The sequence below is a fragment of the Coturnix japonica genome, chromosome 2 (genome assembly GCF_001577835.2).
Source record: "Coturnix japonica isolate 7356 chromosome 2, Coturnix japonica 2.1, whole genome shotgun sequence".
Taxonomy (NCBI): Eukaryota; Metazoa; Chordata; class Aves; order Galliformes; family Phasianidae; genus Coturnix; species Coturnix japonica.
The window spans coordinates 72899661-72914541 of NC_029517.1; the positions used below are offsets into that span (position 1 = coordinate 72899661).

The 14881-nt window shown below is 34.7% G+C and overlaps 1 protein-coding gene across 3 annotated transcripts in view; it reads right to left on the reverse strand.

The window, feature by feature from the left end:
• Nucleotides 1-14881, reverse strand: part of SLC12A7 (solute carrier family 12 member 7) — a 56172-nt gene that overhangs the window by 23469 nt on the left and 17822 nt on the right. For all 3 annotated transcript variants that reach the window (XM_032442537.1, XM_032442538.1, XM_015854855.2), the window contains exons 4-14: nt 13603-13749; nt 12753-12807; nt 10630-10760; nt 10015-10256; nt 7422-7633; nt 6363-6530; nt 5210-5308; nt 4508-4565; nt 2691-2865; nt 1250-1368; nt 19-117 (exon numbers count right to left, since the gene is read on the reverse strand). In XM_032442537.1, coding sequence (XP_032298428.1) covers nt 19-117; nt 1250-1368; nt 2691-2865; nt 4508-4565; nt 5210-5308; nt 6363-6530; nt 7422-7633; nt 10015-10256; nt 10630-10760; nt 12753-12807; nt 13603-13749 — 1505 coding nt within the window. The remainder of the gene's footprint in view (nt 1-18; nt 118-1249; nt 1369-2690; nt 2866-4507; nt 4566-5209; nt 5309-6362; nt 6531-7421; nt 7634-10014; nt 10257-10629; nt 10761-12752; nt 12808-13602; nt 13750-14881) is intronic.

The window sequence follows — 14881 nt, forward strand, 5'->3', positions numbered from 1 at the left end:
TGAAAGAATACCCCCTACCAGTGGTAATACTTGAAACGAGGTCTCCAGTTGGGAGTTCGTAAGAGTGTCTGAACTGCACAAGCCAGATTTACAAACATGTAGCACATCAGGAAAAACCTATTAAAGGGAAGAAAAAAAAAAAAAAAAAAAGAATTTTCTCCAACAGGAAATGAACTACACAGACTCCAAAGAAAGGGTAGAAACTCCTAAGAGCTGCTATGGTTCTGCGCCTTGGATTTAGAAAGAAAATATACTGATAAATTGATGTTCTAGTTGCTGCAGAGCAGCGCTTACACTAAGTTGAGGGCTTTTCAGCTTCTAATACTACCTTGAGATCAAGCAGGCTGCAGGCACAAAAGGAGCTGGGAGGGGACAGAACCAGGACAGCTGATCCAAACTGGCCAAAAGGATAGACCATACTGTTTGACACTATGCTGAACAATAAAACTCAAAGGAGTAGATGGCTGGGGGAGGGGGATGGAGAAGAATGTTTGCTGAGTGTTTGGTAAGCGGTGCACAAGAAATTTGGAGAGGACAGCTGCAACAGGAGGCCTCACAGTATCAAAGGGATATACTACGCCACATGAAATCATACTTAACAATAAAAGCTGAAGGATAAGGGGAGGACATCTGGAGTGAGGAAGTTTGTGCTCCCAGCTAACTGGTATGAGTGATGAAGCCTTGCTTTCCAGAAAGTAGCTAAGCACCTACCTGGAGATAGGAAGAAGTGATCTTATTTTGTTTTGCTTGCATGTGAAACTTTCATTTTACCTATTAATCTGTCTGTATTTCAACTCACGAATTTTTTCACTTTTAATTTCCTGAATCTTCTCCCTCATCTACTACAAGGAGAGCGAATAAGTGGCTATACAACACTTAGCAGACTACTAGGGTCAGCCCACAACAAATGGAATAAACCTCCATGACAGAGTCAGTAAACTAACTATCCATTCATACCCTAAAATTTGAAAATGTTTCAATAGGGGTATGCTCATTTATTTATTTTTTGAAAGTTAAACATTTTTGCTAGCATTCAAGAAATCCATCAAGGAAAGATTACTGTGCCTAGAAATTAATTGCGACTAAAAGGTTTTTGCTTCAGACTATCTTAAAGATCAGACTGAAATGTAACTTGTTAGAGGGCAAGGTATATTGGGTATTATTCCAAAGACAAAAATCACCACCCAGTCAATTCAAAAGTAAAACACAATTAATCTGAAAGAACATGAAATAAAGAATTCATACTCACATTGAGAGAATGGGTGCTACATTGTCCAAAGAAGCTATGAGAATTCCTATTTCACAAATAGCAGCTGTAAGGAGCAGGGCCCAAGTTGGTTCTCCATTCGCTTTTCCATGGCCAAATACCTAGTTCAATTCAAGTATAAAGTAAAATTGGGAAAATGCTGCTTATTATACTATTGTATGACATGGTGCTGATTGTGAACTACCTGGAACTAAACCCAGTAATCATTTACAAGAGAAAATAAACAAAAAAACACATGTTTTTTTGAAAGTGTAAAAATATATATCTCCAGTATGAAAAAAAATGTTTACTAAAATAAACAATGACTACATTACAGTACTTAGCAGCTTCTGTTTAAATAATTTAAATTAATTTTAAATCTGCATGCATCAGTTGCATTTGTCTGTGAACAGCTAACAGTTGAAAGTATTACTTTTTGTATAATACACAACGGGCACCAAGTCTGTAGTTATGAACATACACTGATCTTCGAAGAGGACCTAGGCTGCATTTTAGGTTATTCTGCATTCCCCTCCCCAGTTATGAACACTAAACACTCACTGCTATTTTCCCTAATTACTTCCTTTTCAAATGTGTAGGTTGTTCACTCCATTCATTCATTATTCCATATTCTCATTTCCCTTCTGCTTCCTCTCATGGACACAATGACCATCGAGGTTCTTTTTCAACCTTCATAACTGTATTCTATTCTATGATTCACTGATAAGTCTACTTTTTATTTCTAAATGTTATTTTTTCCTGATTATGGTTTGAAAGTCCTTTGCTTCATTCCATTCAGATGTCCTACTGTTGCCCCTGTATTAATCTCTTCTCATTCCCAATGCAACAGTTATATGACTGCAAGTACATTCCAAGTCTCAAATCCCTCAAACAAGACCATCTTGATACATGAAGTCATAAGATGGAATTACTCTGTCACCTATTTCTTTACTTCAATTAGCCTACAAAAATGAATAAAAATGAGAACTGTATCTCTGATGTGAGAAGTAATATTCATCTCCATCATGAAATCAGCTCAGTTCACAAACACCAATTGTTAGCTATGTCTAGAGTCAGAAAGCTTAGCTGTTTCTTAAGATTGTTCATTTTAACTTACATACATCTTTCAGTTTTGACCTACTAACATATATACTTATATTAGTATATTTAATTAGTTATTTTATTAGTATATTTAATTTAGTTATTTTAGTCCACACATACATATATATATATATATATATATATATGTGTGTATAAATTGCACTGAAATAACCGAACTTTGGTTTGCAGTAGCTTACTACATTGCTGTACATAAGTAGGCCTGAGCTCCAAATCTTTTCCTCATAGTTCTGGAGGAGCAACAGAAATAAGACCTCATTTTTTTTTAATTATTTTTTTAACAAAATAAATGCCACATTTGAAATATATAAAAGTATTATCTCACTTGAATAAATGGTACAATGCCATCTCTTGCAATGGCTTGCAACAGACGGGGTGCACCAGTGAGACTTTGGAGACCAGCACCACATGTTGAAAAGAACGAACCAATCACAATAACCCATGGAGAAGGCCAGGCCAGTGTACCAACCACTAGGTTTCCATTAACTGCTTCACCAAACCTTAGAGAAAGAAGAAACAACACAAAAGCAAAGAATAAACACACAAGTTAACAACAACAACACAGTAAACACTAAAATAATTTCTTCTATTCCCTCACAACCCTCACAATCTTTTTGGACAATTTTAGGTGCTTAGATGCTGCCTTTTAAGATGACACAGTTACTATTAGCTAACTTGGCAAACTTTACAAAGTTAACAACACAAAAAAAGGAAGAAGTCTGTGACACACCTGTATGTAATACTGGTGTGCCCAGTACATCAACAGGAGATATGTTGAACTAATGTATTCCTTTTAGTAGTGTGATACTAACAAATAGACAAGGAAATACAGAGAAACTACTAGATATAACCATCTCAAGTTATTAACATTTTCTGATTATTATGCTACCCAATGCAATTCAAAAGAACAACTATAACAAGGGAGTATCAAAAAAAGGAAGAAGCACTTTCAATACTGCACTGAGCACTGAATCCAATGCTACCTATTTTTCTTTTACTATTTTCTTACTCCTAAAGGAATTCATGCTCATTTACAGAGACCTTGGGTAAAGCATGAACAATTTCTCATTTCCCACCCCCCCTCCCCCCAGTGATTTGTTTTTAAAACAAGTATGCCTCTTGTAGTTCAACTTCACTTTGTAAGCAAGTAGCCAAAATTAGTTTCAAGAACCCATGGAGTATGGTACTGCATATAATTATTTATTTATTTTTATAAACACCAGAGGAAAAAAAAAGGCTGTAGGCTAAGAAAAGTTAAATACTACTTCTCTATTAGAACCAGCTACTTGACAAGGTTCGGAGACATAGTAATCAGATCAATATAAACCAGTGTTCAAGTTCCTGCATGTTCCAAACCTTGCACAACCACATACTATCTTCCGTAGATGAGAAGACAGAGGAAGACATCCTTTAAATACAAGGAACAGGCTGTCCAGAGGGGTTGTGGATGCTCCGTACACGGAGGTGTTCAAGACCAGTCTGGATGGGGACCTGGACAACCTGGTCTAGTATTAGATATGGAAGTTGGTGGCCATGCCTGCAATGGGTGGGGTTGAAACTCGATGAACCTTAGGGTTCCTTCCAACCCAAGCCATTCTATGATTCTATGACAGATTAACTGCACTCAGCTTGCAAAATCTATCCTGATAAGAGTCCTAATCTACAAGTAACCATTTTAGAAACCAAGAGGTGTCATGCATCCACTAGTTGATATATTGTATTCTTTCTGATGAACTCCGCTTGTCATACAGCTGTCAAAAAAATATTCTTTATTCCCTAGGAATACACATTCCTAGGGAACGCACATTACCACTCCTGAACTAATAAAAACACACTTGTCTCCATCTCAGCCAATTCTACAAATACCAACAATGCTTTTGTCTTTCAAGAGTGTTTAATTAGGAACAGTTCCACTTCACAAACGTTTATTTCAGATGCTTTCTCTATCTCTTGCAGTCATACAGTTCAATATCCCTTTTGGCTTTTGCAACCATCTCAGCTTAATAGATAGACTCTTTCTCCAGTATTAAAAATATTCCACACAGATGTTTCCCAGAACGGCCATTAACGAAATGAGATCTGATTAACATAACTCATGATCATACATGCTGCCTATAAAATTACAAGTGGAATGCAACTTACTTATCTCTTAATACCACACCTTCTATACAGGCACCAAACAACACTATGCAAGAAAGATCTATTATTGAGAATGAAGGAACTTAACAAATAAAATTAAAATAAATTATATAGAGAAAAACATAAATGTCCATGATAAATAACTTCAGGTTTTTGTTTTTGTATTTATTATTATTCTCCCATACTAATTTTTAGTTTATGTTCTTTACATATGTCCTGCATTTGATCCTCTGTTGTTTTGTAAAGTATTGGAAGCAAACAGCTTGTGCATCATGAAACAGAACATGTAATTTCTCATGTGAAGATATTTGTGCCTTCTAGTTACTGAACAAATAACAATTTCTACTGCTGTTACCCAGCTTTAAGATTTTTAGTGACTGTATTGAATATGATAACAACGCAATCTGCCAACTGAAATATGCTATAAATCTCTATTGGTTAACTATAAACAAATTGTAATTTGGAGTTTGTTTTACCTTAGTAGAAGGCTGGAAATTTTAGCCATCTAAGTGCATATATTTTATATTTTATAATATATGTGTATGCATAAAAATATACAATATATATAAATATAAGAGATTTATTTTCAGACTAGATTTCATTAATTTTACACTCAGGCTACTCAATGAATTTTTTAAAAATTAACCAATAGTATGCCTACAGAATGTGGACTAGAAAAAAAAAAAGTCACAGCACAAAGGATACAAATAAAAGAAGTAGTTGAAATAGCTAAAATTGTTCCAGTAGGAATAGATTTCTGAGCATCCTTAAGATCACCAGATCTGTTTGAACCTGCCATAATACCTGAAGAAAAAGAAATTTGTATGTCATAAAACCAGTGAGTTCTAACTTCATTTAAATGACTAATAGAATGGGAACATTTAACTTTTATTATATCATAACCAAAAAGCAGGCTACAGAAATGTATTATATTACTGCACAAATCCTTATTTTGTATCTTCATTTGATTCATAAATTTGTGTTACTACTTATCATTAAGCGAACTAATTCCAGAAGACTCAGTAAAAACTTAATCATTTTTAGAACAGAAAAATGTACAAGAAAAGCAAAACATAGGAGATGGATGTTATAAACATGAGTTTAGGAATTTTAGTCAGCTTGACCAGATGTACAAATTCTTACTAAGCATACCATACATAGTAAGATATGCAAGTAAATCTACTAAATAAAAGTGAAACAAGAAGAAAGGAGCAATAAGAAACACAAAAGGAATAGTCATGAGATCACAGGCACACCTTCATGCTCAAAACTAATTAGAGAACAAAAATGTTTACTAACACAACATTAAAAAGTAGAATAAAAACAAACTGCTTAATATGGGATTTTTCAATAAATGTTTTTCAGTTATTTCAGTAAAACGAAATCTGAGGAAAACTAGCCTAACTTTCAGACTCAATCAAAAAAAGTCTCTGTTCTTAGAGCTGAGGAGAAAATAAACAAACAAGAAAAAACCCACAACCTAGAAGTTTAAACAAGGTACAAGGAGTTCATGGCTTGGACCTAGAACACCTTAATAGGTAACAGTCTTCTTGCATGCATTTATAGATTAAAACATTATAAAGATAAAAACTTCTAACTCAGCTGCAACTTACTGTGGATAGACATCAAGGTTTGTTTTTTTCTGTGAGAAGCAGAAAACAGGCTGTCAACTGATCCATTGTTGAAGTTCTATAAACCCCTAAAATAACCAGCAGCCAGCTATGTATTTATAGCACCTGAAAATCTACTACTTAAAACTTGGATAGATAAGGAATACCATGTGTTATCAATATTTGCAGCAAATTTTTTTCTTCAGCTATAAACTCATCCCCATTTAAGAAAAAAAGTTTTAATCTACCTGTTACAGACGGGAAATAAATCCCTACAAGCACTGTGAAGTAGGTCATGATATCTGTGAAAACATATGGGCGTCCACCAATTTTTAAGTCTTCTGATCCAGACACTGATGGCTGATTTTTTTTCTCAACTATTGATCCTTTTTCTGAATACGTGCTCCACAGATTATCTACAAGGGGAAAAAAAAGCCACTGTAGCCTCTGCTTCAGAATATTAGAGAGAGTGAGAGAGCAATACCCTTGTAAACTGAATGATTTTTCATCTATAAAAAGCATGACGTTTCCCAACGCTTCCTTATGAAATTTAGACACAGCAGCAATAACATCAGTATCAGTCATAACTGGTAGACATTTCCACCAGATGCCAGTAGAGATGCAGTGGTATATAGCATATGCTGTAAAAAATTATCTTCTGTTAAGGTCTGAATTACAGAATTATCAATCTTTACAGAGAGTTGCATATTTCTATAATCTAATTCTGTTTTAAGGGAATGTAGAGGACAGGAATCAGAACGTCCTTCTCATCCCCATAAAAATTATTTTTTTCCTATACAATACTATCTGTTACATGTTCAAAATGAAATTTATGAACCTGTGCAACTAGTTTAAATCTCAAGCATCCACAATTGTAAAAAAAAATATAAACGTAAGATATTCTATATACTCTTTATAGAAAGTCTCCTGTCCAAATGCTAGACTAGTAGCTAGAAAAACTTTTTTTTTTTCTTTTCTTTTTCCAAACTGGCATGCTGTACAACATTGGACAAACAACACCACTTCTCAATGCGCCTCTCTCAGGGGGATTTTAAAGTAACTGTATTTGGTGTGATAGAAAAATAGCTTTTGAAAGAGTGCCTGAAAAGTCTTAATGATCCCCATATGAAAACAATTCATGCTAACCTTCCAAAAGCAGATGGAAATGTTAAAGAGGGAAGCAGACTCCAGGAAGCAATCTTTCAACAGAAGTAGATTATAACTAAGGACTAGTGACAGGCTAGAACGCTCCATCACTGAACAGCTTCAGGTCAAATCAGCCCAGATCACTGTGCTTTCTGACTTACCAATTAGAACTCCACTCAATATTCCTGGAATCCCTTGAATTTCTGTTACATTATTGAGACTGAAGTAATCATCACACATCGCAGTGGGCGAAGAACTATTGCAGAAGAGGAGCCACAGGTTTGTAGTCTTTGTTTCATTATTCCCTTCAGTAAATTTGGCACAGACATCAAAGCTACGTTTTGACAAGGTACGGTTTCCAAGAAGACAGATGCTACAAACAAAAGTGTTTCTTCAGCATAGTACGGTGCATTTCAGCATTTTTAATCCATTAGACTTCTTCATAAGTGCAGTATCTATAGTACCTATATTATGGTCTATACAACATCTATTAAAGCAGAAGAGAGTCTCTCCATACAAAATCATCATCAATAACATTTAAAACACCACTCAAACATTTCCACAGCTATTATGCTTTCTGATTATTCTTTGGAAAATACAATAAATTCAAGCAGTTTGACCACTAAATAACAGCACTGAATATATCATCATCTCTATTAAAAAAAAAAAAAAAATGTAAAATAAAGTCATTTGAATATATAATGTAGCTACAAGCTTGACAAAAATAAATAAATAAATAAAAATTAAGCAAGAGTCATGCACTTTTCCAGGAAATAGTTTAGATTAAAAGGTAAGGAGGTAAGCCAGGAAAATTAAAAGAGTAAAGTTTAAAAACACTGAACTCTTAGCTCAAAGTATCATATAGTTCTTTGCAAGAAGCAATTACAGCACTTCGAAAACTTGGAATGTTTTTCAAAAAGCAAATGGTTATTAACAAATAACAATAAGCATCTAGAAATTTTGTTTTGTTAACCCTTTGTTAAGCTATGCAAAAGACATTTAGGAGAAATCTTCCCCAGGCTTATTTAAAAAGTGGTTCAGAGTGTCTATAATGATGAAATGAGGAATGATCAAATAAAGCATCAATGTTAGGCAGGTAAGTTAGAGCATGTAAATAGTAAAAATCTGGTACTTCTGACGGAGTTCAGGAATCTGGTAACAAACAGCATAAACACAGCCATTTGCTGTCAGGCCAAGTATACTAAGTCATGCAGTATATTTACTTTGTACAAGATCCTGTTTCTGATAGCAGTACAGAGCACTAGGACAAGGGAAATTTGAAGGACACCAGTACATCTATAGGTTCAGCTGCAAATCTATGGAGGTCAAGCAGATTTAACAGAAAGTCTGCTGCTAAAGAGAATGATCTTCCTCATTTTTTATTTTTGCTATTGGATTTGGTTAACTACTCAATCTATAGGAACTTCCTTCAGTTTGATTTAGCTGGAATATCATGATGTAAGCTAATAAGGTACAGTATTTTACCATCTACAAAATGCCTAAAACTAACAGAGATGGAGTGAGGTGATAGATATAGCTAAGTGAAAGGGGAAAGCTGGTGTTTTTATAAAATGTCCAAATGTTAGACTAGAAGCAAGAAAGCTATTTTTACAAACCCACACCAACTTGCTGTATGATGGTGAGTTTGGTGACCTACTCACAGCTTCATTGTAATATGAAATACAACTGAGTTTCTTATTTTAAAGCAGATTCACCAAAATATGAACTCTATCTACAGAAAGATAAATTTCGTTTAATATTTTTTCCAAATAGTAATGTATCACAGAAACAGTTTCCAGAACTTGGTAATAAGTCTTACCAACGCTACATATCCAGATAATCCCTCTTTTACCTATATCGACAACTGAAAATTTTTAATATTTTCATAATGGAAGTTCCAGTTTCTAAGAAATTCAGAAGTGTCAAATTTGAAAATATTTTTACTTGCCAACAGAAAAGTTTCTGCTTCACAGTACCGCCCAAATATACCACCTAACTGCTCAATTTATGACTCAACCATTAACACTTCAAATTACTATGGAATTCTGCACCAATCATATAGCAAAGGATCAGTTCAATCAGTGGCAATCCCCTACAGCGACTCTCAACTCTTACCACTGTTGTTTTAAGCATTACTGTTGCATGCTCTCCAAGCAGGAAGAGATGGACAAAAACAAAACAAGCACATTAATAATTGGACAACAGAACAAATTTTTAGTGAGCTGAAGAATGGCACGAGATTAAACTAGATTCTAGTAACAAAAAGAAAATTTTTCACGGACAGCAAGTGAATTTAACAATGTGAAGTTTCTACTTTGAATGGGGTGAATGGAAGTTTCAATTCATGACAATTTTTTTTAAGTACGCTACCTACAGTTCATCGTTATAACATTTCTTCGAAGATTTTATTTCATTCTGTATATTTGATTTCTTAATTCATTAGATAAAGCAGCTATATTTACTGTCAGCAAGACTATTTTTGCATTTAGGTGTGAAAAGAACAATGAAATACATTAAGTATGAAAGAACATTTTCTGAAGTATTATGTCTCACAAAGGAAGATTCAAATAGGTAGTTCAGGATAACAAAAGAGCACTTAAGTGCCTCATAAAGATACGAAACCTTCAATTGAGATCAGTGTGAGCATATTTTTCAGTTTAGCTTAAAATGTAATTGGTCATAGGAGCTATTTTTTCTCCCTACTTTTTCTTTTTTTAAATAATAATTTATACTACTTAATGATATGTCACTTACGGAAAGTCGGGTGGGTCGATAGCAGTCTTAATAACTCCAGCATATATGGCAATGATGGACAGAATCACACAGGCAAGGAAGACCAGTGCAAGTTTGTTGACATACTTGACTCCCACAAAGACTACTATAGCCATCAGAACGATAATACACGTTCCATAAACTCTCATGTTATTCAGCATGGCCTCTGTTTCTTCACCAACCTCTTCTGCTTTAAATATAGCAGCACTTGGAGAAATGTAAGTCTGCAGGAGATATAGAAAATTACCTTTCATGTAATAACAATCATTTTATGAAGAACTAAATTTACTTGAACTTTAAAATCCAAACTACCACAGTTAGTTTTCTTACTCCAAAGAGAAGTTCAACCAGATGGCATGGTTATTTAGTGAAGAAAGAGCAGAAACAAATATCCTAACATGAATCTAGCATAATAAAACAACAAAAAGTAGAATAGGAATATTGACGTACTACAAACATGATACTAAAGCATTCAAAAATCACACTAGACTAGATTTTAGGCCTCACTATAACTTATCTATAATTACTGTATCTAAACAATGCTCGAGCAACCTCTCAAAACAGACTGAAACAGACTTATGAGAAACCACTACTTACCAATAAGATTTCAATGGTACCAAGAATGTACATTGCTCCTGCAAAGGTTGTACCCAGGTAAAAACAAAGTCCCACTGCTCCACCAAACTCTGGTCCTAAAGATCTTGAAATCATATAATAGGAACCTCCAGCTGTGAATTCAACCAAAAAAGTTCCAACTTTTCAGATTAATAAAAGCAGCAGAGATCAAAACATTTAGTTATTCAATCAACCTAGGTACTTGAGAAAATCTCCATGTGCATCTCCATTAGAATGTTCATACCAAACCCATATTTGATGGTTACACAAACTATGCTGTTAGAATTTACGCTCTGAGGTACATATCATCACATACATTTTCACAAAAGCAGTGTTTTCAAAATATCAAATGTCCAAACTTTTTAAGCATTAGATTCATCCATCAGAATTAAAGTAAAAACTCTTTAAAAAATGGATGTAAAGAGGCACTAGCCAGTTTTGTTGGTTATTTGTCTAAGACCATACTAAAGAAATGAAGATAAAATTAAAACAAATAGGCAGTCTAATAACTTTAAAAAAAAAAAAAAAAGCTTACAGATTTTAAGACAGCTAAACCTGGCAATTGAAGATGTTCGTTGTTTTTTTATGTTACACAAATAATTCAACATAATAATTCAACAGTTGCTCAGAAGTCCTGCTATGTTTTCTGTTTTCATTAATCCCTAGCAATACTCAGTCAGCGAGATAAGTTCTGGTGCCAGCTTGGCCCTCAGCAAAGTAGTTGACTGTGGCACTACAGACTGTTTAACAACCAGCACAAACAAGAAAATGCATCAGGTGTTAGCTGTAGCTGACTCTTTTCTGAGAGGCACAGAGGCACTAATTTACTGCTCTGACCCACTCTCATGGGAGCTGTGTCTCTTAGCATGGGCTTCTATGTACCACAGATGTTACCAAGAAATTACCAAGCCTTGTACAGCTTGCATTACCCCTATCTCCTGCTGTTATCTCACGTGGCACCAACAACACTGTCAAGAACATCCAAAGTTTACCATGAAGGACTATAGAACCCTTAGAATATGAATAATATGAAGAATCACTTATGTCATAGAAGATTTTTTATTCTAAAACATTTACCAGTGAATCAAGATTATTGGAAGCCTGTAAAACCACAGGAGAATATTACTGGAGGACTGCAAGTTGATATAGCTTACTGATTAGTACTTAGTAAGACCAGAAAGAACAGTAATGACAGTTATCTAGACAGACCTACAGAAAACCTTCAGGCTCTTCTTGAATAAAGCTGGATTTTTTTTCCAGAGCTAGAGATTTTTCCAAAGGGAAGGAAATAAAAAAGGAGGATGAATATTGATGATGTTTACCAAAAACCTTTATCTACTCTCCTTTGAAAGGCGAATAATAAATATTAGTTTTCAGTTTACAGATGCAATGAACAGCTTAAACAGATTCACTACTACTAAGACCTGCTTTTTAACTTTAAAAGCAACAAAATGAAAGTGATGGCGAAAAACAGTAAATTTTATAGTAATAATGTGGAAGTAATGAACGAAAAGTTTATTCCTGACTAGTTTCCTTTCAATCATAGGTACTTTGTCCCTTCCATATGTTTCAGGAGTACTAGTACAATAAACTTAAAAAAAATAAGAGGGAAAAAGAGATGAACAGTGACTAGGATATGTATGCTTAATTATAAAACAAATGCAATCAAAAAAAATCTTACTGCATTTATATTTCACATACTGCACTACATCTGTGAAACAGAATCATGGAATGGTTTGGGTTGGAAGGAACCTTAAAGATCATCTAGCTCCAGCCCCCTGCTATAGCAGAGACACCTCCCTCTAAATCAGATTGCACAAAGCCCCATCCAGCCTGGTTTTGAATGCTTCCAAGGAGAGGGCATCCACAGGATCTCAAGGCAACCTGCTCCAGTGTTTCACTACCCTCACAGTAAATAATTTCTTCCTAATATCTAGTAAAAACCTACCCTCTTCCATTTTAAAGCCACTTCCCCTTGTCCTGTCACTACATGCCCTCATAAAAAGTCCTTCCCCAGCTTTCCTCTAGGCCCCCTTCAATTTATCTCAGACTTGATCATTTATCATTTGACCATTTTTTATTTAAGATTAAAAAAGATTGATTACCTGGAACCACTCCATTTGTTGCTATTGCACTCATTGAAATTGCAGTTAGCATAGTCTGTGGAAAGATGAAACAAAAAGTTAAAATATTTAAAGTATTTTAAAAGATGAGACAAAACAGAGATCAAAAGCAAGTAAGAATTTACTTATAAAACATCACAGCAACTAAAACTGATCATCTTCAGTTAGATATTCCCATGTAAATTGAGTAGTGAACCTTCTACAGGAAGACTGAGTTAGTTTAGATGCTACAGACAGCCTCCAACTAGAATTAGACAAGTACAGACCGCTGAGTATGTACTTAAGATACTCTTTATTCCAATTTAATGGTATTGACAGACTGGTAAAGTATCATTGCTATGACAAATTCATCTACTGTTGGTTTCACATCGCACAAAATAAATTTATGAACACAACGCCAGTAGTTTATGTTTTGGTTTGTCTGAAAGTTGTAAAAAATAAATAAATGAATAATAATGGAAGAGTTCATGTCTCAACGTGATACAATACATACCATTAAATATTTGCTATGAGCTCATTCAGTAGAATCCATTAAATACTTCAAGCTAAAACTTACTGTCATTGGATCACAGAAAACCCAATATATGATGAAATGATACATGAGGTTCAGTGCATATATTTAAATGTAATAGAAGACTGTCATCTAAACCCATCCTGTATCTTCAAATTACACTGAAATTCTATAGAAAAATTATTATTATTTTATAGATAAATTTATATTTATGAAGAAATCTTGTAATGTGTATTTATATTTGAGAAAGCAGCTGTATTCTGGTTAACAGAATAGTAAACTCTAACTTGCTGCAAGTAATAAAGAAAAAGATTATCTTACACAAGCACAACACATGAAAACAATGATGAAAGACTCAAGAACTCCAGCTGTTCCTACAATCCATGTCAAACGTAGGAAAAGAATAACTCCCAAGATGTTTTGCAAGCAAGGCAGATACACACCAATAAATGTGCCCATTCGTGGAACCTGGAAACAAAGACACACAGATCCATTCAGTCTTCATTATTAAAATAAACCTTCGTGAAAATCAGGCCTTTTCTGCTGAAATACTCAACTTAGAAGCAATAAATGTACATAGTAATCTCCAGGTACAGAGGTTAGTCTTAAATCACAACTCGGGCTGTGAAAAATGAAGCCAATTTGAAATAGCAAGCAAGGGTTGCACTAGATTTCCAAGTACTTAAAAGGACACAATGGCACACAGACTTTATTTTTTTAGCATACTGGATAATGTTAGTAACACTGATGTTGTATACAAGCTCAGTTATTACAGAATCACTGAACAGTTAAGTTGGAAGAGACCTCTGGAGGTCATCTGGTCAAAACCCACTGCTCAAGCCAGGACACCTAGAGCCGATTGCCAAGGACCATGTCCATACTGCTTCCAAAGGTCTCCAAGGAGACTACAACTACTGCCCTGTGTCAATTCTCTCTCACCTGTACAGCAGTGTTTCTTGATTTTTACACAGAAAATATTGCCTTCCAATTTGTGTCTACTGCCTCTTGTCCTGGCATTGGGCATCACTGAAAAGAACAGTGGGCTCTATTCTCTTTATAACCTCCCATCAGATATCAGTGTGTATAAATAAGATCCCCGCAAGTTTTCTCTTCTCCAGTCTGGATAGTTCCTTCTCTCAGTCTCTTCATATAGTAGAAGTGTTCCAATACTATATTAAATCATTATAATTATACTCTATGAGACTATTACTTTGGTTTTAGGAGAAAAACAATGTTGATAACACAGCAATATTTTAGTTGTTGCTGAGCAGTGCTGTATGGAGCCAAGAAAATTTCAGTTTCTCAGCATACCATACTGCTCTGCCAGGGGCCGAGAGGACACAAGGAGCTGGGAGGAGACACAATTGGGACAGATAACCTATACTGGCCAAAGGCATTTTCCATACCATATGACATCACACACACACAAAAGAAAGAAGAACAATCTTAAAAAATAGCAAGGAGTTGGCTAGGGGAGCAGCTGCTGCTTGAGAACTAGTTGAACAGAACTTGAACAGAACTGGGTGGCTGGTGCACCACTTGTTTTGTGTGTATGTGTGTATATATATATGTATATATATATATTGTATATATGTATGTA